General features: G+C 36.0%; 1 protein-coding gene across 3 annotated transcripts in view; it reads left to right on the top strand.

Moving 5' to 3' along the window:
• Positions 1-26,852, top strand: part of CNTLN (centlein) — a 324,043-nt gene that overhangs the window by 186,733 nt on the left and 110,458 nt on the right. For all 3 annotated transcript variants that reach the window (XM_057720972.1, XM_057720971.1, XM_057720970.1), the window contains 2 exons: positions 4,618-4,718; positions 24,223-24,314. In XM_057720972.1, the coding sequence (XP_057576955.1) occupies positions 4,618-4,718; positions 24,223-24,314 (193 nt within the window). The remainder of the gene's footprint in view (positions 1-4,617; positions 4,719-24,222; positions 24,315-26,852) is intronic.

The raw sequence follows: 26,852 nt of genomic DNA, 5'->3' as shown, positions 1-26,852 counted from the left end.
AATTATCTTCAGAAGTAAAAAGTCATTTAATTTAGTTAATAGCTTTTCCCAATATTTGTAATTCTATCTGGGGAATATAAAAACTCTTGAAAGAAACATTTCACTTTGAAATAGATTCATAGTATCTTCTAAATTTTTAAATACACTGAATTAGGATATATAAACAAGGATGTTCATTGCAGTATTTTTGTAATAGTGAAGAATTAGAAATAGTCTAAATGTCCATTAGTAGCTAATATAAGTGCATTGTGGTATATTAATATAATGTGAGCTATATTGCGTTTAACATGAATAAATTGGATCTATATTTATCAAAATGGAAATACCTTAAAAGCAAAAGTTGAGTTAAATGAAGGAAATTCAATAATAGTGTATATACTGTATTCTCTAAAAATATAACAATTTAAATCTTAGAACAGCACTATATTTTTGTGGATATAAATGTGTCTGCACAAACACACACGTATGTAGCCACAAAAATATAGTTCCATGTAATTATATACAGAGACACACATATATAGTATGTAAAAATGAAATCAAAATATACACATCAAATTAAAGGTACTGATTATTTCTGGGAAGGGGATAAAGGTAGAATAATGGAATAATTTTATTTTTTCACAAAAATGAAAGCTATGAATTAAATATTACATAATGTTAGTATTTTTAAATCTAGATAATTGGTACATTAATGTTGGTTGTATTATTCTACTTATTGTTTTGTGTTTGAAGCATTTTTCTGCTTTTTAAAGTACTCAAAAACACTTAAGTAATTTCACTTTTAGTTTACAGTAAAGAGATCTTGCATATCAGCAAGGTGTTCACTACAGCATTATTTATAATTATTAAAAATGGAAACAACCAAAATAGCAGATGATATACATAAAAGTATAGCTAAAAGTCCCCAAGAACTTAGAAAAAAAACTATTTTATTTGGTATAATATTTTACTTCATACCATACACAAAAATCATTCTAGATGGACTACAGGTGTAAATGCAAAGGGTTAGGTAATGAAGTTTTTAAAGGAAATCATAAGAGAACATCGTTTTGTCTTTGTAGTAGACAGAGATTTTTTAAACCAGATTTAAAGAGGACTAAATATAAACTAAAATTAGATAAACTGGACTATTTTAGAATCAAGGACGTCTGTTCATTGAAAGATACCATTAAGTTAATTAAAAGGCAACTTTCAGAGTGCAAAAAGATATTTGCAGTATATATGTCTAGCAAAGGGCTAACATCCAAAATGTATAAAGAATTCCTATGAATAAATAAGAAAAGGACTGTCAATCCAATAGAAATATGAGCAAAACATTTGAACAAATATTTCATAAAAGAGCATATCCAGGTAGTCAATACACATATGAGTAGTGCTCAAATTGATTTGTCCTCTTTTACTAGTTTTTTTTTAATTGGACGCTTACATCATTGAGATCTTTCTTCTTTTCTAATATAAACATATAATGATGTATATAGATATCCATATAGGCACTGCTTTAGCGCCTCACAAATTTTGAAATGGGTTTTATTTTTTATAAGTTCAAATATTTTCTATTTCCTCTTATATTGTTCATTGAGAGAAAAAGTATTTTAAAGTATCTTCTTTAATTTCACATATTTGGGGATTTTCTAGACATTCTTCCAGTACTGATTTCTACTTCAGTTATATTGTGGTCATAGAAGATAATTTGTATGATTTAGGTTTTTTAAATTTTATTGAGAATTGTCCAGCATGTTGTTTTATCTTGGTGAAAGTTCCATAGCACTACTTGAAAAGAATGTGTGTTTTGATGTTATTGGGTAGAATGTTTTATAATTGTCTATTAGGTGAAGGTTTTTCATAGTGCTTTTCAAATATTCTGTGTCCACTGATTTCCATGCATTTTTTCTGTTGACTACTCAGAGAAGTATGTTTAAAATCTCAGTTTAAATATTTTCAAATTTTTAAAAACACCTTGTTAGCACAGGTTTGGAGTATGCTTTACCAGAGCCTCATTTATCCCTATGCATTAGAATGACCCTTTGGGGCTCTTTGTTGAGTACCGCTGATGTTCAACAAGAGTCTTCTCTCTAGCTGGTCAGAATTCAAATGTCTTGCAGTCCCAAGAGAGCTCTGGGAATAGGTCTGTTTATAGCTCTGGTTGTTCTCTGCTTGCCTTATGGAGTTTCATACTATGCATGAACAATGAAATATTCAGCCACAAACTCAAATGAATTTTTATGCAAATTTCTGCAGCTCCTTCTCTTTGTAGCTTTTCCCTCTCTGAATACTGTGCTTTCCAAATTCCAAACATTTCAGCTTTCCCAAACTCCATTCTCTTTTTCATCAAGTCAACGAAGACCCTACATCATGATCTGGCAAGTACCTCCTGGCGGAAATCTGGGCTATCTTTAGGGTTCTCTTTGTTGATTTCCTTTTTCTCAGGGATCACAGTTCTTTGCAGCCTATTTCCAGCATCTGAATACAGTCATCTCACATAATTTGTTGAGTAAGAAGTAGATTTTGAATTGTGGTTCCCATACCAAAGAGAGAATCAGAAACACCAGAATAAATGGGTAATAAATCAGAGTCAGTAAATAACCAATGTTCATCTTGCGTAAGGGTGCCTGGGCGCTGACTCTGTCAGCCACTTCTCCAAATACCCATTAAGATGTGGTTTTTTGGTGCTTTGGTTGACTCAAGAACAAGGTAGTCCCTAATGTTTATAAATTCATCATATAAAAGAAGGGACTGTGAATTCTCCCTAAAAGCAAAACAAAACAAAACAACAAAAAAACAAACAAAAACTGTAAGCATAGAATACCTCTAAAGAAGCATGAAATAACATTTCTAGCAACTGTAGCCCTGTGTTCCACTGGATTAGTTATCTGAGAGCCAAGAAAAACTAAGTTGAGATGAGCTACATCTGCTTTTTGGGGCCACCTTGCTACATTGTGTTCTATGTTCTTAGCAAAACAAAGCAAGAACCCAGTTTAAACTTAATCACTTATATGTGTGCATGTATGTTTGCCCTTCCCATCAATCTGTAACCTAAGTTGCAAAGGTAGAAGATCCTAATTTATAAAATCTTTATATGTGTGTATTTATGTTTATTTGAACAAAATATAACTATATGTATCAAACTGTAAACATCAATTTTTTTCAAGACGTAAACTGAGTGAGGGAAGACTACTTGTTTTGTTTTTTTACTTTATATATGCATAATTTTGTAGGAACTCATCTTGAATTATTCTGTTATCTCTCTTTCCTTGTTGTACAGTCTCCCATTTTTAAGTGGGGTGACATATAGACTGTCATTCATGGCTTTCAGCCTATTCATGTTTATTCTTATCTGCAAACTTGACTTCTTTGAGAATTTTTTTCTGTGGTGGTTTTCCTCCGGTCAGTTCTCTCAGTTGTGGGCTCCTCACTGCAGTGGATGATTCTGTCTGCCTGAACTCTCCAGCATACACTGGCCATAAACCAGTTTTTACATTGTTGTTATTTCTTCAGGTCTCCACGAATGTATAATGGCTCAATTTTGAAACCAGTAATATAGCCTTAGGATTCTGATCTCACATGGTTGATTCTGTCTTGTCCTCAGATTGGGACAAGAAGCCTCTTTTTAATGGGACTTCAACCAGATAAGCTCAGATATTCAGGTTTTCGTTCAGCAAAATTTCATCTCCCAACTTCCTGCAGTTAGTCCAGTTTTGTCTCTCAGCCCTGAAGGGCCTTGCACATACACTTTCATCTCTACCCAGGTCTCAAGGTCTGACATCTCCATGGGCAGTATTTGATCCAGGTCTCTTGTCATGGTAGCTCATTTCCATTTTACTGGTGAGGGTTCTTTGTCTTTGCTTGGCATCTAGAGATTTGCTCTTATTGCTTTCAGTGATATGTGTTAACATTTATTATTATTTTACATAGCATACCCATGTGTTAGAAAATGATCTGATAACTGCATAGGTGATTTTTTAAAATTATATAATTTATCTTTTAAGTATTTAGCATGTTTATTTAGACAAAGTTTTTTTTATTATTTTTTAAAGATTTTTAATAACTTTTAAGTGGTTTATTTATATTTATTTTTCTGGCTGCGTTGGGTCTTCGTTGCTGTGCGTGGCTTTCTCTAGTTGCGGCGAGCAGGGGCTACTCTTCATTGCGGTGCACGGGCTTCTCAATGCAGTGGCTTCTCTTGTTGTGGAACACAGGCTCTGGGCACGTGGGCTTCAGTAGTTGTGGCACGTGGGCTCAGTAGTTGTGGCTCACGGGCTCTAGAGCACAGGCTAAGTAGTTGTGGCACATGGGCTTAGTTGCTTGGTGGCATGTGGGATCTTCCCAGACCATGGGTCGAACTCGTGTCCCCTGCATTGGCAGGCAGATTCTTAACCACTGCGCCACCAGGGCAGTCCCTAGACAAAGTTAAAAATCAGTTGAAACATTTTATTTTCCAGATGCTCATTAAAATTCAATTTTAATTGTTAGGATTTGTTAATATTAATATACTCTAGTTTTTATTTGACTACTGTCTAATTCACATATTTTTAAAATATTTTTGCTGCCTTTATGTTTGCTATATTATTCCTTAACTTACACATTTTAAATAATGGTTTATTGTGTTAATTTTCATAGGATGAATCTTCAAGAAGAATTGGATAAACTTAAAGTACATATGTCTGTTGATAAAGCAACAATACAAGAATTGAATACATTTATGGCAGAGAAAAGAGAAGGTAATTTTTTGTGACAATAAATATTTAATGTAGGCAGTTTAAAATTATCCAGTTCTTTATGTTTTATTTTGATTTTCTTCTAAGAATCTTACCCTGTTGCCTCCCCCTCTTTCCACTGTTTTGCTCATTCATATCTCATTAACATTTTCACCTTTCATGAGAAAATCAAATAGAACACCTAAAAGTCAGCTTTATAATTTATTAAAATTTTTAAAGAAATATATAAGGAGAAAATATTCATTTTTACTATTCATTGACAAAGTTTTACTATTTATGTTTGTTCAAGTTTTATAGGTTATATAGAGTTATTGATAATATAGAGGTAGTTACTATCAGTAATTCATTTATGTAGTCATATGACATTACGTTTTTCTGGAAGTCGTTTAGTTCTCACCTGAATCACAATCTTAGAGCTAGAAGGAAACTTGAAGATCTGCAAATCTGAAACCTGCCTGACCTCTAGCTTGAGAGTGTTCAGTAAAAAGGGATGTGTGTATTTCAATTGCAAGATTATTCTTTTGCTAAACTCAAGATAGCATATTTACAATATGACTTCAGTCCATCCTCAGGTACCTCATTAAAAAAAGTAAATAAGGTTGATATTGCAGATGTCTTCTTATTTAACCTTGCTACAGCTTGTCACCACTATGCTTTTTAGGTGTTGACAGTTTATACTTAATAATTAAATTAATTTATACTTAATAATTTATATGTAATATTGAAATTTTTATATATCACTCATCTGGATGTTGTCCCAGTTATTTTATTGGTTCAGTTGCTCTTATTTAGTTCACTAGTGACTTGCCAAGGCCAATATTTGAAACCTTCTATTTTACACCATTGATTTATATCATATTTTAAGCTTACTTCTTCACTGAGTTTTTTTTTCCATAGATCAAGACAATGATCATTAGTGACTACTAAGACCATTGGGTGAAAAGCTGATGGGGCTTTTTTCTTAACTATTCTTTTTTCTTTTTTCTTTTCCTTTTACCTGTGGACCCCCTTAACCCCCCTTTTTTATCATCTCTGGCAACTACCCATCTGTTCCCTGTATTTCTGAGCTTGTTTTTTTCCTTTTTTGTTTAGATTCCACATGTGAAAGACATCATACAGTATTTGTTTTTCTCTCTCTGACTTATTTCATTTATCATAATGTCTGTGAGGTCCAGCCATGTTGTCACATATGCCAAATGTCATTTGTTTTTATGGCTGAATAATATCCATTATATATATATATCACAATTTCTTTAGCCTGTCATCCATCAGTGAACACCTAGGTTATTTCATTATCTTGGCTATTGTAAATAATGCAGTGAACACTGGTGTGCATGTATCTTTTCATGTTAGTGTTTTCATTTTTTTGGATAAATACCCAGAAATTACTGGATCATATGGTAGTTTTATTTTTATTTTTTTGAGGAACCTCCATATTGTTTTATAAAGTGGATGCACCCATTTACATTCCGACCAGTAGTGCACAAAGGTTCTCTTTTCTCCACATTCTCCACATTCAATATTTATTACTTCTTGTCTTTTTAACAACAGCTATTGTAAAAGGTATGAGATTATATCTCAACGTGGATTTGATTTACAGTTCCCTCATGATTAATGATGTTGAGCATCTTTTCACATATCTGTTAGTCATCTGTACAGGCATATCTAGGAGATACTGAGGGATTTTTTTGAGACCACCACAATAAAGCGAATATTGTTGTAAAGTGAGTCACACGATTTATTTGGTTTCCCAGGGCACATAAAAATTATATTTACACTATATTATACTTTATTAAGTGTGCAATAGTATTATGTCTAAAAAAATGAATGTACATACCTTAATTAAAAAATACTTTATGGCTAAAAAATGCTAACCATTATCTGATTTTTCAGTGGGTCGTAATCTTTTTTGCTGGAGGAGGGTTTGAAATATTGGGAAGATTACCTAAATGTGACACAGAGACACAAAATAAGCAAATGCTGTTGAAAATGGCACCAATAGACTTGGTTGACAGAGGGTTCCTACAAACATTCAATTTATAGAAAAACACAATATCTGCGAACGGTGAAGCAAAGCACAGTAAAACAAGTTATGCCTATATGTCTTCTTTGGAAAAACGTCTCTTTAGATCTGCCAATTTCTAAATTGAATTGTTTTTTTGTTATTGTATTATATGAGTTTTTAAAATACATTTGGATATTAGCCCATTATCAGGTATATGATTTGCAAATACTCTCTCTCATTCAGTAAGTTGCTTTTTTATTTTGTTGATGGTCTCCTTTGCTGTGCTGAAGATGTTTAGTATGACGTAGTCCCACTTACTCATTTTTACTATTGTTGCTTTTGCTTTTGATGTCAGAGTCAAAAAAATCATCACCAAGACCTAGATCAAGGAGCTTACTGCCTCTGTTTTCTTCTAGAAATTTTAAGGTTTCATATCTTATGTTCAAGCCTTTAATACCTTTTGAGTGAATTTTTGTATATGGTATAAGATATTACTTCAGTTTCATTCTTTTGTTTATGGATGTCCAGTTTTCCCAACACCATTTATTGAAGAGACTGTCTTTTCCCCATTGTGTATTCTTGGTTCCTTTGTTATAAATTAATTGACCATAGAAGCTTGTTTTTATATCTGGGCTCTCTATTCTGTTCCATTGATGTATGTGTCTATTTTATGTCAACACCTTACTGGTTTTTGATTGTTTGTTTTTTATTTTTTTTCTTCAGATCTTTATTGGAGTATAATTGCTTTACAATGTTGTGCCAGTTTCCACTGTACAACAAAGTGAATCAGCTGTATTTATACATATATCCCAATATCCCCTCCCTCTTGAGCCTCCTTCCCAACCTCCCAATCTGACCCCTCTAGGTCATCACCAAGCATTGAGTTGTTCTCTCCCTGTACTATGCAGCAGCTTCCCACTAGCCATCTATTTTACATTTGGTAGTGTATATATGTTAGTACTACTCTCTCACTTCATCCCAGTTTCTCCTTCCCCTACTGTGTCCTCAAATCCATTCTCCACAGCTGAGTCTTTATTCCTGCCCTGCCGCTAGGTTCATCAGTACCGTTTTTTTTCTTGTTTTTTCTTAAATTCCATATATATGCATTAGTGTACGGTATTTGTTTTTGTTTTTTCTCTTTCTGACTTACTTCACTCTGTATGACAGACTCTAGGTCCATCCACCTAGCTACAAATAACTCACTTTCATTTCTTTTTATGGCTGAGTAATATTCCATTTTATGTGTGTGTGTGTGTGTGTGTGTGTGTGTGTGTGTGTGTATATATGCCACATCTTCCTTATCCATTCATCTGTTGATGGACATTTAGGTTGCTTCCATGTCCTGACTATTGTAAATAGTGCTGCAATAAACATTGGGGTACATGATCCTTTTTGAATTATGGTTTTCTCAGGGTATATGCCCAGTAGTGGGTTTGCTGGGTCATGTATGGTAGTTCTATTTTTAGATTTTTAAGGAACCTCCATACTGTTCTCCATAGTGGTTGTATCAATTTACATTCCCACCAACAGTGCAGGGGGGTTCCCTTTTCTCCACACCCTCTCCAGCATTTATTATTTCTAGATTTTTTGATGATGGCCATTCTGACCAGTGTGAGGTAATACCTCGCTGTGGCTTTGACTTGCATCTCTCTAATGATTAGTGATGTTGAGCATCTTTTCATGTGTTTGTTGGCCATCTGTATCTCTTCTTTGGAGAAATGTCTATTTAGGTCCTCTGCCCATTCTTGGATTGGATTTGTTTGTTTGTTTGTTTGTTTGTTTATATTGAGCTGCATGAGCTGCTTATATATTCTGGAGATTTATCCTTTGTCAGTTGCTTCGTTGGCAAATATGTTCTCCCATTCTGTGGGTTGTCTTTTCGTCTTGTTTGTAGTTTCTTTTGCTGTGCAAAAGCTTTTAAGTTTCATTAGGTCCCATTTGTTTATTTTTCTTTTTATTTCCATGACTCTAGGAGGTGGTTCAAAAAAGATCTTGCTTTGATTTATGTCATAGAATGTTCTGCCTATGTTTTTCTCTAAGAGTTTTCTAGTGTCTGGCCTTACATTTAGCTCTTTAATCCATTTTGAGTTTATTTTTGTGTATGATGTTAGGAAGTGTTCTAATTTCATTCTTTTACATGTAGTTGTCCAGTTTTCCCAGCAACACATATTGAAGAGGCTGTCTTTTCTCCATTGTATATTCTTGCCTCCTTTGTCAAAGAAAAGGTTTCCATATGTGCATGAGTTTATCTCTGGGCTCTCTGTTCTGTTCCATTGATCTATATTTCTGTTTTTGTGCCAGTACCATACTGTATTCATCACTATAGCCTTGTGTATAGTCTGAAGTCTGGCAGCCTGATTCCTCCAGCTCTGTTTTTCCTTCTCAAGTTTGCTTTGCCTATTCAGGGCTTTTTGCCTTTCCATACAAATTGTAAAATTTCTTGTTCTACTTCTGTGAAAAATGCCATTGGTAATTTGATAGGGATTCCATTGAATCTGTAGATTGCTTTGGGTAGTATAGTCATTTTCACAATGTTGATTCTTCCAATCCAAGAACATGGTATGTCTCTCCATCTGTTTGTATCGTCTTTGATTTCTTTCATCAGTGTCTTATAGTTTTCTGCATACAAGTCTTTTGCCTCCTTAGGTAGGTTTATTCCTAGGTATTTTATTCTTTTGTTGCAATAGTAAATCGGAGTATTTCCTTAATTTCTCTGTCTGATTTTTCACTGGTAATATATAGGAATGCAAGAGACTTCTGTGCATTAATTTTGTATCCTGCTACTTTACTAAATTCATTGATTAGCTCTAGTAGTTTTCTGATGGCATCTTTAGGATTTTCTGTGTATAACATGTCATCTGCAAAGAGTGACAATTTTACTTCTTCTTTTCCAATTTGGATTCCTTTTATTTCATTTTCTTCTCTGATTGCTGTGGCTAAAACTTCCAAAACTATGTTGAATAATAATGGTGAGAGTGGACACCCCTGTCTTGTTCCTGTCCTTAGAGGGAATGTTTTCAGTTTTTCACCATTTAGGATGATGTTGGCTGTTGGTTTGTCATATATGCCTTTTGTTATGTTGAGGTAGTTTCCTTCTGTGCCCACTTTCTGGAGTTTTTATTTTATCATAAGTGGGTGTTGACTTTTGTCAAAAGCTTTTTCTGCATCTATTGAGATAATCATATGGTTTTTATCCTTCAATTTGTTAATATGGTGTATCACATTGATTGGTTTGGGCATACTGAAGAATCCTTGCATTCTTGGGATAAACCCCACTTGATTGTGGTGTATGATCCTTTTAATGTGCTCTTGGATTCTGTTTGCTAGTATTTTGTTGAGTATTTTTGCATCTATGTTCATCAGTGATATTGGCCTGTAATGTTCTTTTTTTGTGATGTCTTTGTATCTGGGTTTTGCTATCAGGGTGATGGTGGCCATGTAGAATGGATTTAGGAATGTTCCTCCTTCTGCTATATTTTGGAAGAGTTTAAGAAAGATAGTGTTAGCTTTTTTCTAAATGTTTGATAGAATTTGCCTGTGAAGCCACCTGGCCCTGGGCTTTTGTTTGTTGGAAGATTTTTAATCACAGTCTCAATTTCCATACTTGTGATTGGTCTTTTCATATTTTCTATTTCTTCCTGGTTCAGTCTTGGAAGATTGTACTTTTCTAAGAATTCATCCATTTCTTCCTGGTTAAATGGTTGGCATATAGTTGCTCATAGTAGTCTCTCATGTTTCTTTGTATTTCTGCAGTGTCATTTGTGACTTCTCCTTTTTCATTTCTATTTCTGTTGATTTGTATCTTCTCCCTTTTTTTCCTGATGAGTCTGGCTAATGGTTTATCAATTTTGTTTATTTTCTCAAAGCACCAGCTTTTAGTTTTATTGATCTTTGCTATTGTTTCCTTCATTTCTTTTTCATTAATTTCTGATCATATCTTTATGACTTTTCTTTTGCTAACTTTGGGGATTTTTTGTTCTTCTTTCACTAGTTGCTTTAGGTATAATGTTAGTTTGTTTATTTGAGATTTTTCTTGTTTCTTAAGGTAGGACTGTATTGCTATAAACTTCCCCCTTAGAACTGCTTTTGCTGCATCCCATAAATTTTGGGTCGCTGTGTTTTCATTCTCATTTGTTTCTAGGTATTTTTTGATTTCCTATGTGATTTCTTCAGTGATCTCTTGGTTGTTTAGCAGCATATTGTTTAGCCTCCATGTATTTGTATTTTTTACAATCTGTTTCCCTGTAATTGATATCTAGTGTCATAGCATTGTGGTCGGAAAAGATGCTTGATATGATTTCAATTTTCTTAAATTTACTGATGCTTGATTTGTGATCCAAGATGTGATCTATCTTGGAGAATATTCTGTGCACACTTGAAAAGAAAGTGTGTCCTGTAGTTTTTGGATGGGATGTCCTGTAAATATCAGTTAAGTTCATCTGGTCTAATGTGTCCTTTAAAGCTTGTGTTTCCTTATTTATTTTCTGTTTGGATGATTTGTCCATTGTTGTAAGCAGGGTGTTAAAATCCCCTACTATTATTGCTTTAGTGTTCATTTCCCCTTTTATGGCTGTTAGCATTTGCCCTTATGTATTGAGGTGCTCCTATGTTGGGTGCACAGATATTTACAGTTGTTATATCTTCTTCTTGAATGGATCCCTTGATCATTATGTAGTGTCCTTCCTTGTCTCTTGTCATGGTCTTTACTTTATTAAAGTCTAATTTGTCTGATATGAGTATTGCTACTCCAGCTTTCTTTTGACTTCCATTTGTGAAATATCTTTTTCCATCCCCTCACTTTCAGTCTGTATGTGTCCCTTGATCTGAAGTGGGTCTCTTGTAGACAGCATATTTATGGGTCTTGTTTTTATACCCATTCAGCCAGTCTGTGTCTTTTGGTCAGAGCATTTAATCCATTTACATTTAGGGTAATTATTGATATGTATGTTCTTATAACCATTTTCTTAATTATTTTGGATTTGTTTTTGTAGGTCTTTTCCTTCTCTTGTGTTTCTTGCCTAGAGAAGTTCCTTTAGTATTTGTGGTAAAGCTGGTTTGGTGGTGCTAAATCATCTTAACTTTTGGTTGTTTGTAAAGCTTTTGATTTCTCTGTCAAATCTGAATGAGATCCTTGTTGGGTATAGTAATCTTGGTCGTAGGCTTTTCCCTTACATCACTTTAAATATATCCTTCTACTCCCTCCTGGCCTGGAGAGTTTCTGCAGAGAGACCAGCCCTTAACTTTATTGGGGTTCCCTTGTATGTTATTTGTTGCTCTTCTCTTGCTGCTTTTAATATTTTTTTCTTTTTGTTTAATTTTTATTTGTTTGATTAATATGTGTCTTGACATGCTTCTCCTTCAGTTTATGCTGTATGGGACTCTCTGCAGTTCCTGAACTTAATTGACTATTTCCTTTCCCATGTTGGGGAAGTTTTCGACTATAGTCTATTCAAATATTTTCTCACAACCTCTTTTTTTTCTTCTTCTTCTGGGACTGCTATAATTCAAATGTTGGTGCACTTAATGTTATCCCTGAGGTCTCTGAGACTGTCTTCCATTCTTTTTATTCTTTTTTCTTTATTCTGCTCTGTGGCAGGTATTTCCACCATTCGTTCTTCTGCCTCAGATATTTTGCTATTTATTCCATCTAGAGTATTTTTAATTTTAGTTATTGTGTTGTTCATTACTGTTTGTTTGCTCTTTAGTTCTTCTAGGTTCTTGTTAAATGTTTATTGTGTTTTCTCTATTCTGTTTTCAAGATTTTCTATCACCTTTACTATCATTAGTCTGAATTCATTTTCAGGCAGTTTGCCTATTTCTTCTTCATTTATTTGGTCTTGTGGGTTTTTGTCTTGCTCCTCTCTGTCTTCTCATTTTGTCTGATGTATAGTATTTGAAGTCTCCTTTCTGTTGGCTTCAGGGTCATAGTTCCTCTTACTTCTGTTCTCTGCCCCCTGGTCGTGGGGTTTTTCCAGTGTATTGAGTAGGCTTCCTGATGGGAGGGACTGGTACCATTGTTTAGGTGGGTGGAGCTGAGTCTTTTCCCTCTGATGAGCATGGCCATATTAGGTGGTGTGTTTTGGGGTGTCTGTGAGCTTAGTATGACATTAGGTAGTCTGTGTGCTGATGAGTGGGTTTGTTTTCCTGTGTTGTTTGTTGTTTGGTGTGAGGCATCCAATGCTGGGAGCTATAGGCAGTTGGGAGAAGCTGGGTCTTGGATTCTGGTAGAGGCCTCTGTGAGAGCTCTCAGTGATTAATCTTCCCCATGGCAAGGAATTCTCTAGTGGTCCAACATCCTGGATTCAGTGCTCCCACCCCAGAGCCTCAGGGCCAACTTCTGGTCGAGGAATCAAGACCCATAGGTCACTCGTCCCAGCAATAAAGGGGATTAAAAAAGGACTAAGCAAGCCCTGGACTAATGGTAAAAATTTAAATCAAACAAACAAAAACTGAAAGAAGGAAACACGTACACTCACAAAAGAAACAAAAAACAGAACCAAATAAAACATAAAGTAATAGAACAACCAGACAAAAGAAACCCAGAATGAAATCAGACAATTAAAAAGACAAATAATAAAAGCACAAAGCCAAAAAAAAAAAAAAAAACCCAAAAAGAAAGAAACCCAAAGCACAATGCCAACTGAAGAATGAAGCAAAGAGACAAAACAAACCAACAAAAATGACTTTTTTAAAAAAAAGAGAGAGAAAGGGGAAAGAAGACAGAACAACAGAAGAGCAATGCAGAAATGGAAATATTAAAAAAGGAAAAACAAAACAAAACAAAACCCGGAGAAATTGTGAAAACAAAATCAGACAAAATTGAAATAAGGAAACACACACTCACGTAAAAGAATCAAAACAGGACCAGATATATCAAAGAGCAAGAGAACCACCAGATAAACAAGAGCCACAAAACTAAGTCAAACAATTAGAATCAGAACTAAGAAAAACACAAAACCTAAAAACAAAAACCAAAGCACTGTGCCAACTGAAGAATAAAGCAAGAAAACGGAACAACCTGATAAAAATGATTAAAAACAAAAAATCATAAAATTTTAAAAAGGACAAAACAAAGAATAACAGAAAAGCAGAGTAGAAATGGAAATGTAAAAAAAAAATTAAAATATATTAAAGAAAAAGTAGAAAAAAAAGATACGGGAAAAGAACACAGCACAAAAGAAAACCAAACTAGAAATAGAAATAAATATAAAAAAATAAAAATTAAAAATGTTATAAAACAGATCCCATAAGACTAAATTTTTTTAAAATACTAAAATAACAACAAACAAACAAAAAGCCAGAACAACAACAGACTGGATCAAAACAATTATTATGTTTCCTTGGTATCTCAGATGTAAGTGACCTTGTATACTCCTTGAGCCACAGGCCACCTCCACCTCCCCAAGATGCTCTCCTCTGCTGTTGGTTGGACTTTGGACCTGCTCTGGGGAGCACTCAGACTCTGCTCCGGCCCAATTCCTGCATGTGCTTGCCCCCAAAGTCCACAGCTGCCAGAACTAGACCTTTTTCATTTGTGAGAACACTCGTTGTCTACTCAGATATTCCATATAAAACATGGTCTACCTAGCAGATCATGGGGATTTAATCTGTAGCTTGCACAGCTGATTGAAGGATTTTCAGTCCTCTTCCTTAGTTCCCCTATCCCTGGCATTCAGTTTTGGTTTTATCCCCACCTCTGCATGTGGTCCACCTACTGGAGTCTGGTCCTGAGGCTGCCTTGGAGCTCCTCGGTCTGCCTCAATGAGGACAGGGTGCATAGGTGGTATCACCACTTGGATCACAGGAGCCCCAGCAGTGACAAATACCCAGGGAACCCAGTGGCCATGGGTGAGCTATGACCCTAGTGACAGCCTTTTCTGGCATCTGGCATAAGGTGCATGAAGAACAGCCCTCAGGAGGCTTCTTGTATTACTCTGCGACTGGTGCACAACAGCTAGCCCTGGAGAGGGCTTCCTTTATTGTTTGTGCTGGCAGCTGCTGGCATGTGGGGAGAGAGAGGCCACAATAGTGGCTCCTCCCCTGCATGTGACTCAGCAGTAGCACCCTGCTTGGATTGCAGGAGCCCTAGTGGCAGCACCAAATGTTGATGGAAGCCAGCAGCCGCAGGTGTAAGAGATATGGCCCTAGTGAGGGCCAGCCCTGGCCAGTCTTCTTTTAGCACTTGGCAGAAGGCACACGAGGGCCAGCCCTTGAAGCGGCTTTTTCTATTACTTGTTGACCAGCGCACAACAGCAAGCCTTGGAGAGGGCTTTCTTTACTGTTTGTCAGTAGGCACCAAGAGAGGGGCTACAATAGTGGCTTCTCCCCGTGTGTGACTCAGCAGTATCGCCGTGCTTCCATGGCATTCCCTGCTGTGGATTTCTTCCTTCTCGTCCCTTCAGTCCATCTCCCCACAGCCAACAGCAGTTCTCACCCTGGGCCTGTTCTCTGTTCCCCAGCCCCCTTGCACTCCTGTGTGAACACACATCTCAGTCCGGGGCATGCGGGGCTACAGTAGGACCATCTGTGTATTTCTCACTCTGTCCCATCTGCCACAGATCAGCCACTTCACCCTCTTCTGACAGCCCCAGTTGTCTCCCTTCTGTCCCAAATGATTTCCCTGTTGGGGGGGGGGTTCCCTGTCAAATAGGGGGTTTTCCTGAATTCGGGAATCTCTCCTCTGCTTCAGTTCTCCCACCCTGGGGTGCAGGTTGCATCCCATTTCCTCTTCTCCTCCCCTCCTTTTCTTTTTTTTTTTTTAATCCTACCCAGTTATGAAGGGATGTTTATAGTCCATTCCAGTGTCCAAGGTCTCCTGCTAGTATTCAGCCAGTTTTCCATGAGAACTGTTGCATCTCTAGATGTATTCCTGATACATCTGTAGAGAGAGAAAAACTCCATGTCCTTTTACTACGCCACCATCTTAACTCCTTCTTCTAGCATACTGTTTACATTATTAGCTTTGTAATACATGTTGAAATTCGGGCATGTGATGCTTCCAACTTTTCTTCTTTCTCAAATTGCTTTGAGTATTTGGGGTGTTTTGTGGTTCCATCAGAATTTAGGATTATTTGGATTTTTTTTTTGAAAAGTGCCATTGGAATTTTAATAAGGATTGCATTGAATCTATAGTTTGCTTTGGGTAGTATAGACATTTTAACAATATTGATTCTTTCATTCAATAAGCATGAAATATCTTTCCATTTATTTGTGTCTTCTTTAGTTTCTTTCATTAATGTCTTGTAGTTTTCAATATACTGGTCTTTCACCTCCTTGGTTAAATTTATTCCTATTCCTGATTTACAGATGTTGACCCATCCTTTCATCTCTGGAATAAATCCCACTTGATCTTAGTGTATGACCCTTTTAGTATATTGTTGAATTTTGTTTACTGATATGTTGTTGAGGACATTATATTCATCGGGGATATTGGTCTATAATTTTCTTTCCTTGTGGCCTTTTCTGGTTTTGGTATCAGGATAATACTGGCCTTGTGAAATGAGTTCAGAAGAGCTTGCTCCTCATATATTTTGGAAGAGTTTGGGCAGAATTGGTATCAATTCTTCATTAAATATTTGGTAGAATTCATTCATAAAGCCATCTGGTCCTGATTTTTGTTTATTGGGAGGTTTTTGATTACTGACTCCATCTCCTTAGCAGCTGTAAATCTATTCAGAGCTGGTTCTTTGAGAAGATAAATAAAATTAATAAGCCTTTAGCTATACTTCCAAGAAAAAGAGAGAGAGAACTCAAATAAAAAATGAAACAGGAGTTGTTAAAACTGATACCACAGAAATACAAAGAATCATAGGAAAATGCTTTTAACAAATACATTCCAACAAATTGTGCAACCTAGAAGAAAGGATAACTTCCTAGAAACATACCACCTACCAAGACTGAATCATGATGGAATAGAAAATCCGAACAGAACAATTACTGTATTGCTGTTTGTTTCTCCTGTTAGGTCTCTTAATATTTGCTTTCTATATTTAGGTGCTCCTGTGTTGGGTACATGAATATGTACAAATGTTACATCCTCTTGTTGGACTGACTTCTTCATCATTATATAATACCCATCTTTGTCTCTTATGACAGTGTTGTTTTAAAGTGTATTTTGTCTGATGTTAGTGTAACTACTCCAGCTTTCTTTTGGTTTCCATTTGTGTGGAATATCTTTTTCAGTCCTTTCATGTTCAGTCTCTGTGGGTCTTTACATCTAAAGTAAGTCTTTTGTAGGCAGGATATGGATGGGTCTTATTTGTTTATTCATCCAGCTACTCTGTATCTTTTGTTTGGAGAATTTAGTGCATTTACACTTAAGATAATTGTTGATAGGTATGTACGTATTGCTTTTTTGTTAATCATTATGTGGCTGTTTTTGTAGTTTCACCCTCTTCCTTTATTCTTCTCTTACTCTCTTCCTTTTTGTTTTGATGACTTTCTTCAGTGATATAAATATACTTACATTCCTTTCTGTTTATCTTTTGTGTTTATTGTAGGTTTTTGCTTTGTGAGTACTAGGAGTCTTACATATAACAACTTATAACAGTCTATCTTAAGTTGACGAAAACTTAACTTTTTAAAAAATTTTTATTTTATATTGGGGTATTGTTGACTTACAATGTTGTGTTCATTTCAGGTTTACAGCTGAGTGATTCAGTTATACATATATCCATTCTTTTTCTTTTCCCATTTGGATTATTATATAATGTTGAGTAGAGTCCCCTGTGCTATACATTAGGTCCTTGTTATCTATTTTATATATAATAGTGTGTATATGTTAATCCCAAACTCCTAATTTACAGCCCCCCCCCCCACCTTTCCCCTTTGGTAACCATAAGTTCAATTTCAAGATCTGTGAGTCTCTTTCTGTTTTGTAAATAAGTTCATTTGTATCATTTTTTTTTTAGATTACACATATAGGTAATATGAATGTGGATAACTATTTGGTTATCCTGAACTACAGTCTGTATGGGAGAGACAGGAAAAATCTTGATTATTCCAATTTATCAATTTTAATTTGGCGACCTAGGATCCTCCAAAGATTATCAATGAGTTGGTGGCTCTTGTTAGTATTAGAAACTCAGAAATTTTGTTGATATGTTTAAAGTTTTTTTTAATCCATCAAAGGCATTATTCTTTTTGATATTCAGATTATTCCATTTTAGGTTAATGTGAGGCTTCATAGTTTATTTTGTTTTCTGTATTTTTATTTATTCTGGATTATTCTTTTTTTAAAAAATTTTATTGGAGTATAGTTGATTTACAGTGTTATGTTAGTTTTAAGTGTACAGCAAAGTGAATAAGTTATACATATACATATATCCACTCTTTTTTAGATTCTTTTCCCATATAGGCCATTACAGAGCATTGAGTAGAGTTCCCTGTACTATACAATAGGTCCTTATTAGTTATTTATTTAATATATGGTAGTGTTTATATGTCAGTTCCAATCTCCCAATTTACTCCTCCCCCACCTTTCCTCCTGATACCATAAGAGTGTTTTCTACATCTGTGACTCTATTTCTGTTTTGTAAGTAAGTCCAGTTGTACCTTTTTTTAGATTCCACATATAAGCAATACCATATGTTAGTTGTCTTTGTCTGACTTACTTCACACAGTATGACAATCTCTATGTCCATCCATATTGCTGCAAATGGTGTTATTTTGTTCCTTTTATGACTGAGTAATATTCCATTGTATATATATACCACATCATCTTTATCCACTCCTCTGTTGATGGACATTTGTTTCCATGTCCTGGCTATTGTTAATATTGCTGCAGTGAACATTGGGGTGCATATATCTTTTCAAATTATGGTTTTTTTCTGGATATATGCTCAGGAGTGGGATTTCTGGATCATAAAGTAGTTTTATATTTCTTTTTTTAAGGAACCCTCATACTGTTCTCCATAGTGGTTTTACCAATTTACATTCCCACCAACGGTGTAGGAGAGTACCCTTTTTCCCACACCCTCTCCAGCATTTACTGTTTGTATACTTTTTGATAATGGCCATTCTGACCAGTGTGAGGTAATACCTAATCGTAATTTTGATTTGCATTTCTCTAATAATTAGCAATGTTCAGCATCTTTTTATGTGTTTGTTGGCCATGCTTAGGTTTTCTTTGGAGAAATGTCTTTTTAGATCTTCTGTCCATTTTCAGATTAGGTTATTTGTTTCCTTGGTATTGAGCTGCATGATCTGTTTCTATATTTTGGAGATTAATCCCTTGTTGGTCACTTCACTTGCAAATATTTTCTCCCATTCTGTGGGTTGTCTTTTCATTTTGTTTATGGTTTCCTTTTCTTTGAAAAGCTTTTAAGTTTAATTATGTCCCATTTATTTATTTCTCTTTTTATTTTCAGTACTCTAGGAAGTAGATCCAAAAAAATATTGCTGTGATTTATGTCACAGTGTGTTCTGCCTAAGTTTTCCTGCCAGTGTTTTATAGTATTCAGTCTTACATTTAGGTCTTTAATCCATTTCGAGTTTATTTTTGTGTATAGTGTTAGAGAATGTCCTAATTTCAGTCTTTTACATGTGATTGTCCAGTTCAGCCAGCCCCACTTATTGAAGAGAATGTTTTTTCTCCATTGTATATTCTTACCTCCTTTGTCGTAGATTACTTGACCATAGGTGCATGGATTCCTGGGCTTTCTATGCTGTTCCATTGATCTATATTTCTGTTTTTTGTGCCAGTACCATACTGTTTTGATGACTGTTGGTTTGTAGTATAGTCCGAGGTCAGAATACTTGATTTCTCTAGCTCCGTTTTTCTTTCTCAGGATTGCTTTAGCTATTTGAGGTCTTTTGTGTTTCTATACAAAATTTAAGTTTTTTTGTTCTAGTTCTGTGAAAAATGCCATTGGTGATTTGATAGGGATTGCACTGAATCTGTAGATTGTCTTGGGTAGTATAGTAATTTTGACAATATTGATTCTTCCAATCCAAGAACATGGTCTATCTTTCCATCTGTTTGTGTCATCTTTGATTTCTTTCATTAGTGTCTTACAGTTTTCAGAGTACAGGTCTTTTTTCTCCTTAGGTAGGTTTATTCCTAGGTATTTTATTCTTTTTGATGCTATGGTAAATGTGATTGTTTTCTTAATTCTTCTTTCTGGCCTTTTGTTGTTAGTATATAAAAATGTAGGAGATTTCTGTGTTATAATTTTGCACTTGCAACTTCTTTTTGTTGTCTCCAACAAATTTTTATATCCCAGCTTGTGTTAAGTAGAAGTGAAATATAAAGGAAAATAGATTTAAGGGAAACTTGTGTAAAGGGGCTTGTTATGAATAACAGGAGAAAATCCTCTCACCTCTGTCACTCATGAAATTCCGAGGACTTTAGAAGCTCTGTGTGGGGAGCCAGGGTAAAAGACCAAATATATATTTCTTATTGTATGGTATGGCAAGTACCCTCTGTAGTAATGTACTTGCTATAGCCCTTATTTTTTCCTAAAAAGTTAAGAAAAAATAGTAATATCAATGCCAAAAACTCAGCCTCTGGTACTGGTGCCCAATCGAATCTTGGAGACAGAGTTTGGGGAGAAGTAGAAAAGAATAGCTTTATTGCTTTACCAGGCAAAGGGGGACCCAGTGGGCTGCTACCCTCGAAAACTGTGTGTCCCAACACGGGTGGATTTGGTGAGGAGTTTTATAGCAGTAGTTCAAGGGTGGAGTTGCTGATAAGATTAGGGTGTGTGCAGGGCCTGCACTCCTTTAAACTGGTCTCAGGCCATCCCTTGATGAGCTTCTATGGTTCCTTTAATCTGGCCTCAGCTGTTTTATCTGCTATGAAGAATGCTAACATCTTTCATTTGTTGGGGGTTTTAGTTCTTTACAGTGCTCTTTATAGAGCTTAAAGATATTGTTATGTGTATTCATTTAGGCAGAACCAGGACCCTGACCCAAGGCTGCACTATTGTTTCTTGGCCGTTCCTCCCTTGTCTCTGCATGCCCTCCCTTCCCTGATTAGCAGCTGTTTGAATCTGCCCTTTGGAACTCAGGGAGGGTTATGGAGCCTGGAGTTTGTTCCCTACAAACAAGAAACGGGGGGACACAGGCTTTCATACCCAGGAGTCCCCACAGGGTGCTTCTTGGTTTCAGTATTTTTTAGGAAATTGCTAACAAACAAGATACCTATTCCCCTTTCCTTATATCCCAAGTTGATATAACCACAAACAGACCTTTATGAAAGTTAGCGTAGGAGGCATCATATTAAGATGAGTAAAGAAAATAATTGTAAGGGAAGAATAAGAATTTTCCTTCTACCCTACTGAGTTCTTAGCTGAACTCATAATAAAAAGACTAACAAAAGAAAACCGAAATTTATTGTGTATACCTCAGGTACACATGGAAGAAACCCAGGAAAAAGTGAGTACTCAAAGAGATGGCTGTAAAATCAGGATTACATACTGTCTTAATAGGGAGAGGGGAGGAGGGATGTAGGCCTCGTAAGGGAGAATAATGATTTTAGGAAAGATGAATGGGCCCTTAGAAGACTAGCTGACAGGATTGATAGTTTGTAATAAACCTTGTCTAAGTGTAGTGTGGACTTTCTAATTTCCTCTCCTGGTTGATGAAATTTTAGGGGAGTGGGTAATAACACTTGAGTTGCTTTTGGAGAGTCTGCCAGCAGATAAGGGGAGTTCAGAGAAAGCCTCTCCCTGCATTTGCTGTTTTTTAAGTGCCTACCACTCAAAATAATCAGTATACCAAAGTGGCATATTTTGGGCTGACATATTCTGGAACTCCTCATAGTGATAACAGATTTTTAATAACAATTTGTTAAAATAGCTAAAAGAGAATCTGAAAGAAGGAGAAAAAGTTGCAGAAGAACTTACATTAATTCCTAATTAATGTAATTAAGGGGACCAAGAAAACATAAGCAATAGAAAAACATAAGTTTAAACAACTATGAGTAAGCAAAGTTGAAAGTTAAAAAGAAAAAGTGGAGAGAGAAGAAACTCGTGAGAAAGAATATAAATCAGAATGAATTTGTATAGTGTGAAAATAAACATAAAGCGTTTAAAACCACAATTTAAAAAATATCTTTCTAGTAAGATGAAGCATATTCTCACACATCCACCAAAGGACAAAAGTAGAACTGTATGTTTCTAACTGGTTGTCTTGGTTCACTTACCAAATCCCGAGATCCTTGAAAGGAAGGAATCAAGGGGCAGAGAGTTGGGTTCTTATTCCTCTCCATGGCCTTGGCCTAGCTGCTTATGTATTCTTTATAAAACCAGTAAAAGTGAGAAACAAAAATTTCAACAGAAAACCACAAGTGAACCTGGCCTTCCAGTTCACCAGTGAATCCTGTGCACACCTAGGAGCACAAAGGCAGCAATGAAATTCATTTTTAAATCAGTCTTTGCCGAGACCAGCTCGGCGACTCGAGGCGAGTGACGGGTGCCGCAAGCTTGAAGAAGACACAGACACAGACTGAAGAGAAAAGTGGGACCGGGGGGCTCAAGACCTCTCGGATCAAGAGCCCTGCTGACTCATCCCAGGTTGCTTTTATTGAGTTCGTGGGCTAACATTCTCAGGTTACACTCATAAACAATCAAAGGCCTCACATGACTGAGGCAATTATCTTTGTTTACTTCCTGGGTCTGAGTTGAGCAGGTGTGGATTTGAGCTGGGGGTGGAGAGCAAAACTGCCCTGGGGGCAGGAGACCTCTCTCAAAAGGATTAAGGGTCTGTGCCCCACCCGTGTTGGCCCCTCTGCGACTGTGCCTGTCTTAGGTTGTTCCTCCCTTGAGGAATCTTACCCGTCTCTGGCTAACCAGTCATCCTCCAGGGCCAAACACGGTGATATAAGGAAGGCTCTATGCACCACCCCTGTTGGCCCCTCTACGGCTGTGCCTGTCTTAGGTTGTTCCTCCTCTGAGGAATCTTACCCGTCTTTGGCTAACCAGCCATCCCTCAGGACCAAACAGGGTGATATTAGTCTCCACGCCCCGCACCCTCAGCTCCTCCACTGCTCAAGCAGGACATTCTGAATCCCATCGCTCAGCCCACATACTTTAACATTTTCAATGTTTCAAAAAGGTTCCTGAATGTCTTCCCACAAGTCTTCAATGTTTATTTTGTTGGAGTTATTTAGCTACTTTTAGCACTCTACAGCCTTTGAATAGAGAACTATTTTCTTATTTTTAAGTGTAAATATTTTACTTAGAACCATAGCAGATATTTAAATGACTAGAGTAGATGAATTGTATTTGCATATTATTTCTATATTGCTGAAAGAGCGTTGTAAATGAATTCAGCATCATGGTGTTAGGGGACTAGAAAAAGAAACTTGGGAACCAATAGATTCTTATCAAGGTAAAGGTACATATTCCCCAGGTGGCAAATTCTACCTATTTCTAGCTTTTATTATCCTTAGGATAGTGTTCTATTTATTTCATGAGTACAGAAGTTTTAATTGGATATGTCATGTTTCAAAGACAAAAGAAATGCCTAATTCACTCTAACAAACTTGTTAGTCACTGTTTATACCAAGAGGATTTCTACTCTACAGAGAATAATATTGTTTTCTTTTTCCTTTGTTGATAAATCAAAGTTTTACACTGACCTACAGCAGCCAAGCATACTTTAAAGCAAAATCGTCTGACTAACACAGATATGTATTCTTTTAGCTTTATGTATTTTTGCCCCCTTTTTGATTCTTTGAGAAGTGTTCAAAAACAATTCATTAAGAAAATATTAGTTAAATTTGTCACCATAATTTATCTTTTATGAAAAAATATTTATAGGTTTTAATGTGTTTCAATTTTCTAATAATATTACCTGAAGTTTTATGATTTTTTTTCTGTTAGTATTGTTATGTTGCTTATACAGTTTTGTTTTTTTGAAAGGGTTTTATTAGTCAAATGCATGGGCAGTGTAGGAATGATTTGCAGAAACAACTTTACCCATTACCTGGGTTTGTATTTGTTATAAAGTCAGTTTTTCTGGAAATATGATTTTTATGCTTTACTCTGCCCAAGTGCATGATCTTTTACTTAAGAAAAAAAGGTGGTGGTAAGGGGTGTTACAGTTTCAGTCTACCCTAATTCTGTTACTGTTTGCTTTGTTCAGCAATCACTCTGATCCTCCTGGCAGGGAACAGGATCCAGAGAACAAAACTAGTAGTGACTGTGTAGATAAAAAGGCAGTGAATTCTGCTTTTAAGGCAAAGGGGGAATGGTCTACAAAGGAATGAAAATGGGAATAAAAGTACAGTATTGTTAACCTGCAGATCTGTTGTACCTTTGAAAATCTTATGCTGCAAAAAAAAAGAAAAAGAAAAAAAAAGTGACAATACAAAGATACATAATTGTGTGACTGAAAATCTTGCAAAAGGTCACCATTCAGTTACTGGCCAAATACTTGACAATAAAATAGACTACATTATTCATAGTTGAGAAACCATACACCCCTTTTTCTTAAAATGACAGGACAGTGTTTCAGCAGTATATGAGGTACCATAATATATTATTTATTCTCTGCCAGAACAACACTTTAGATACGGTGAAGATGACGGGGTCAAGAAGAGTACTCCAGAGAAGAATTGGAAAGAAATGTCGGAGCAGACATTACAGAAGGTAGTCTAATCTTTACGATATTGAGCTGAGCAAGTTAAATCTGAATTTTAACATAAAGGATTATATTTTAAAATGAGGGCTCATGAACTTAAACCTTGTGTGTATCATTAATTTAAATTCATAATTCAAAATCATTGGCTTACCAAAATGGGGCTAAAAAAAATCAATGTTAGTGAAATAAATGTGGAAACACTTATGCTTCTGTTGACGTAGATTTAAAATATTTTCAAAGATAAAAAGAATGATAACAAAAGGAAGTATAAAAATTTACCCTGTATGTGCTTATTAGGTATAACTTAACTATTTTACTTTAAAATGGAACTTAAGGCTTTCTCTGTTACGTTTCAACATGCACAGACTATTTGAACTAAAAAAAAAAGCATAACTTTAAGCTTTATGCAACAAAATGGCAATACACTTATAATTTTAAACTTGAAAATTATATGTATCATCTCATTTTAGATAAAAATTTACGTCCATATGCCTTGGTATAGCTCTCCCTGTTTTGATAGAACCACCCCATATAAACCCTATACTCAATTTACAACATGGCTATCTTTAATAGTAAATGTTATTTGAAAATCTTAGCATTTATCTTTACGATTTTGTACTTAATTTTTATTTTTTATATATAAATAACATTGTCACCAATTTCAATTATGTGGGCTTGGTTTTATTTTAGCACTTTTTGTTATTGTTATAAATGAAATATTCTTTAAATAGATTTATTCTTGTAACTGATTACCACTTGAAAACCTAGAAAAAGCTGGAAGTGTACAGATATATAGACAAAAATACTAATGTAGCTACTTATATTTTATATGCCTGTGAATTGCTTTTTAGGAAATCTAGTGATATACAGTAGATGATGTGATTCTTTATGCTTCTAACACTTGCCATATGATCAGGTAACAGAGGCTGTCATCTCATTATTACTGAATGACACATTTTAGTTTTACATTATAACATAACAGGAAATGCTCATGTTCATTTATCTTAAGGCAAAATAAGTAATTGAAATAATGTATGTACTACCAGCTAGAATGTGATACAGTTTATAGCAATTTATCTTTATTGTTCTAGAATAATATTCTTTTTTGCTGGGTTTTGTATAATTTTTATCTCTATGGGTATATTATACTACATTACTACTTACTACCTTAGGGTAGAAACCTTGAAGAAGTTTATAATTTCATTCCAACTGCCATAATCATGTGAAAGAGGAAAAATAATTTTTCCTCTATTCTTCTAGGTTCTTGGATGAGACATCCCCTGTAATAAAAAGACAGATTAACAAGAAAAAACAAAAAGTTTAATAACACGTATACCTCCTGTATACATGGGAGATACACAGGAAAACTGAGTAACACCCCGAAATGGCCCAAGCCATCACCTTATACACCTTCAGCTAAAGACAAGAAAAGAAGCTGGGGCTGGGGAATCAGTTACTACTCAGTTTTCAGAGCCTCTCCAGTGTTTGCAGTTTCTTTTTCTTTCTTTTTTTTTTTTTTTTTTTTGGAGCAGGAAAGGCCATAACCTCACTTTATTTATATTTCCTCCTTACACAAAACCATCAAAATAGGAACAGAGATGGGCAGGGAAAAGGGCTGAAAATTTGTTCAATCCACATGTTCTCAGGGCTATCCCAGGGAGCACTTGAGGCTGAGTGCCTGTTGGAGTAGCCTCAGATCCAACATGAATTCCTCATGCCCTGGCCTGAAGTCTTCACAGATTGTTGGCGCAAGCCCTGCAATTCTCATCCTTTGCCCATCTTGACATAAGGCAGGAAAGCGGACTGAAATGCTCCTCTCTGATGGGCAAGGCGAATCAGAGCCCACAGTGTACTGCACCTTCTGTGCTACAGGAGCAGAACCTGAAGCTTCTTCCAAGGCTCTGTAGACACTTGCAGGCAGGGCTAGAGGCCGATGGTGTAAGAGCGGCCTGTGGGGTTGTGAATAGCAGAACAGACTGGTGCTGTCACAGCCCATTCATACCACACCTTCTTGGAATTGCTGCATCGCCAGAAACGCACACAGATGGTCTGGCCTTCACGCACAGTAATGGGCTGCTTAATGGGGAAGAGGATGGGAAACCATCCCAGGAGAGTGAGTCTCTGGACGGATACTCAGGGTGATGTCCTGATAAAGCACAGTCTCAAAGTAGCCTGCAAAGCCATGCAGCACTGTGTTCACCTCCACAGGAAACTCCAAGGTGCAGTAGCGGTTGTTGTCAATCATAGGATCTCTGTTGGGATGGCTGAAGGTAAAACAGGGCTGGGGCGCAGACAGCTGGTGGAAATGGTGCAGCCATACCACATAAGGCATCTCAAACTGGGCCTCAGGGTCACGGTCCTTTTCCCAACAGGCTCGGACCTCATTGTACAGTTTGGAGGAGGAGATGGGAGCTAGAAAGGAGGTGTACTCCCCAGGGATGCTCACACCATCATCATGTCAGCTCAGGGAGTCCACAGATCTCACATTAAGGGTCTCTGCTCTGGTCCACTCCCCTCATTTTATAGATGTGAACACCAGGAGGTTC

This window comes from Hippopotamus amphibius, chromosome 2 (genome assembly GCF_030028045.1).
Source record: "Hippopotamus amphibius kiboko isolate mHipAmp2 chromosome 2, mHipAmp2.hap2, whole genome shotgun sequence".
Classification (NCBI taxonomy): Eukaryota; Metazoa; Chordata; class Mammalia; order Artiodactyla; family Hippopotamidae; genus Hippopotamus; species Hippopotamus amphibius.
Note: the sequence above shows the minus strand (reverse complement) of the source record. Positions and strands in the feature narration are given on the sequence as shown.